Source organism: Lupinus angustifolius, chromosome LG02 (assembly GCF_001865875.1).
Source record: "Lupinus angustifolius cultivar Tanjil chromosome LG02, LupAngTanjil_v1.0, whole genome shotgun sequence".
Classification (NCBI taxonomy): Eukaryota; Viridiplantae; Streptophyta; class Magnoliopsida; order Fabales; family Fabaceae; genus Lupinus; species Lupinus angustifolius.
Genome location: NC_032010.1, coordinates 13,018,874 through 13,021,952, shown reverse-complemented (window position 1 = coordinate 13,021,952; position 3,079 = coordinate 13,018,874). Strand labels below are relative to the sequence as shown.

The 3,079-nt window shown below is 30.4% G+C and overlaps 1 protein-coding gene across 1 annotated transcript in view; it reads left to right on the top strand.

The window, feature by feature from the left end:
• LOC109327034 overlaps positions 1 to 1,539 on the top strand; it is a 13,573-nt gene extending 12,034 nt beyond the window's left edge. Inside the window, exons 5-6 of the mRNA XM_019560014.1 lie at positions 596 to 690; positions 1,161 to 1,539. Of these exons, the coding sequence (XP_019415559.1) occupies positions 596 to 690; positions 1,161 to 1,539 (474 nt within the window). The remainder of the gene's footprint in view (positions 1 to 595; positions 691 to 1,160) is intronic.

Here is a 3,079-nt window from a genome sequence, read left to right as displayed (position 1 = left end):
GCAAGAAAGGTTTTCTTGGGCGGTAGGAAGGGAGTCAAACCAAGGGATAAGGTTCTTTAGTTTCAAGTAATTGTCTAAGTGTTGTAATTGGAAGAATTGCTTGTAAAACGTTATTTCAATTATAGTGAAGAAAAATCTCCCAGATCAGCCGGGAGGCCTGGATGTAGTTTGCAAGTGGACACGCAAACGAACCAGGATAAAAATCTTGTTGCAGACTTTTTCTTTCCCTCTCTCTCTTTATTGCTTTAATCGATTACTTCGTATAGTTGTTTTTAATTGTAATACTCTGTTTCTATACTATACTGTTGTAACTCTAATATATTTGTTAGGTCTGTATATTTGCTTCAATCTCGGTTGATTATCGTGCAAGAAACTGAATATGTTTGTGTAATCTGAGCTATTTTAATCGATTAAGTTGATTGCATTAATCGATTATTCTGTGTCTGTTAATCGATTAATCTGGGGTTATTTTAGCATTATTTGTTGTTTTTGAAAAGCGGATACTCTGACCGCTACACCTATTCAACCCCCCTCCCCTTCTAGGTGTATTTTAGCCACTGATACCTAACAGATAGTGCTTCTAGATCTTATACAGCTAATTCAGGCTATTGGTGGCTTAAAAGCAATGAGGTTTTGGGTTCCTTATAGTCAAATTGGACTTGGCTTTGGCGGATGCATGTACCTGCAAAGGTAAAGTTTCTTTGTTGGTTAAGTATGCATGAATCTTTGCCAACTAATTATCTTCGTTTCAAAAGGAATATGTCTATTTCGTCAACATGTAATCGGTGTAATTTTCATACTGAGGATCTTCTACACACTATCCGAGACTGTGGGCACTCTTCTTCTCTTTGGCATCGTTTGGGCTTTTCCGAGGTTTCCTTTTGGGATAATGACTCTTGCGTGTCTTGGTTAGATACAAATGCTAAACGCAATAATGGCTGCCTCTTTTTAGCCGGTGTCTAGCGGTCTTGGAGGTGGCGCAATAACTCTATTTTTGGTAGTGCTCCTTGGGATATTTCCTATGTCACTAGGAATATCCATCATGATTTTAGCGATTGGTGCTCCATTATTAACTCTTCTATTGACCCTTCATTGCCTCCTATCCACTAGTGTCGGTCGGAGAGTTGTTGGGTTAAGCTAAATGTTGACGGCAGTTGTAGCTTGAGGGATCATTCCATCAGAGGGGGTGGTGTTATTCGCAGCGATTGTGGGATTTGGATCTCTGGCTTCTCTACTACTTTTGGCATAGGATCTTCAATTCTAGCGGAGCTGCTGACTATTGAGTTTGGGTTAAAGCTTGTTTGGAATTTGGGGTATCGGAATGTAATCTTGGAAAGCGATTGTCTTGAGGCTATCCACTTCATTTCGGGAAGAGTCCAAGTTCATTTGGACAGATTGGCAGGAATTATTCTCAGTATTAGTGACTTGCTCGAGAGAAATTGGGAGGTTAGAACCTATCATATCTTCAGAAAAGGGAATTCGGTGGCAGACTTTCTGGCTAAGCTCAGCCTTGGATCTCTTGAGACTTCTAGAATTTAGGACTCTCCTCTTGCAGAAGTTTTGTCTCTCTTGGAGTTGGATATTGTCTCTTTGACTTAGTTTTCTTTCCGCTTTTTTTTTTGTGTTTTTATTTCCGAAGCACCAAAAAATATATGATATAATTTATTTTATATATCTACTAGTGTGGCGACAGACACTTCATGTCGGTCAGCTCACATTTTTTACTTTATGATATTAAAGATTTAAGTTTTATATATTTTATTTTAGTGAATCAGAATATTTTTTATTAAAATGTAATTTACATTGTAATTTTTATTTGATGCACTATATATTATATTTCTTTGTTTTTATTTTAATTGTCAAAGTTAGGTGAGAGAGTGATTAATATGTTGGTGGGGGTTACATATGATAATATTTTTTTATAAAAACTAGCAAGTTACCCGTGCATTTGCACGGGACGGTATTTTTTTGCCGCATGATTAAGAACACATATTACATGTGCATTTATGATTAAAAATATGTATGTTTCTCGTGCATTTGCATGGTTAAAAACATATATGTTACAAGTGCATTCATATTGTTAAAAATTATTAATTATATATAAAATCATACAGTCAGACCATACGGTTTGACGGTTTAAATCAGATAAAAATAATACGGGACCTCTTCTGGTTTAACATCTTGCTCGACTTTCCCAATATTATTTTTACACATACATAACATGATATAGTTAGTTGTATCCTATTAATCAAAAAAATCATCAATAAATTTATAATTTCATTATTATTTGATTCTAAAATAAGATTAGTATAAAAATAAATATTATTATTATACTCTAAAATAACTACAAACAATATGTTATGATTCATATTATTATTTTAATATTGTTATAGTAACATTATATTTTAATATTGCATTGGTAATCATATTCCTTTTATTTTTAAATAAATCACATATATTATAGAGTTAATTTGTTGTATCATCATCTTATTATATTTAATCGTTTAACTTAATTGATTAATTGTGTATAATGTCATTTTTGTAATTGATCCATAAAATTTGATATTTTATATTTATTTATGACATTAAAAATATAATTATTTATTTATCAATATAATTATAATTATGCATTAATTTATAGTGTTAAATAATTGTGTAATATGTTTAATTAATCATTTACGTTATACAACTCAATAAATCAGAATAAATTATAGATTAATGAAAATATAAACAAATTTTCGGAAATGATGTAAAACATTAATGAGTATATATTACTCAATTAATATTTCATAATTTCATTAATTATAATACTGCAAATTTATATTTCATTTTTGTAACTGATCCATAAATTCAAACAACAAATTGAATTAAATATTAATATTCTGAAAATTTATTATTTACAATTTGGAAAATTTATATCATAAATAAACATTGCTTAAAATTATGGCATTATTACAAAACACAATTATTAAATTTATATCATAAATAAACATGCTATTAAAGATTAAATAGAAATTAATTCAAAAACACAATGAAAAATCAAATCACAAAACTAATTTTAAGAACAATTATTTAATTT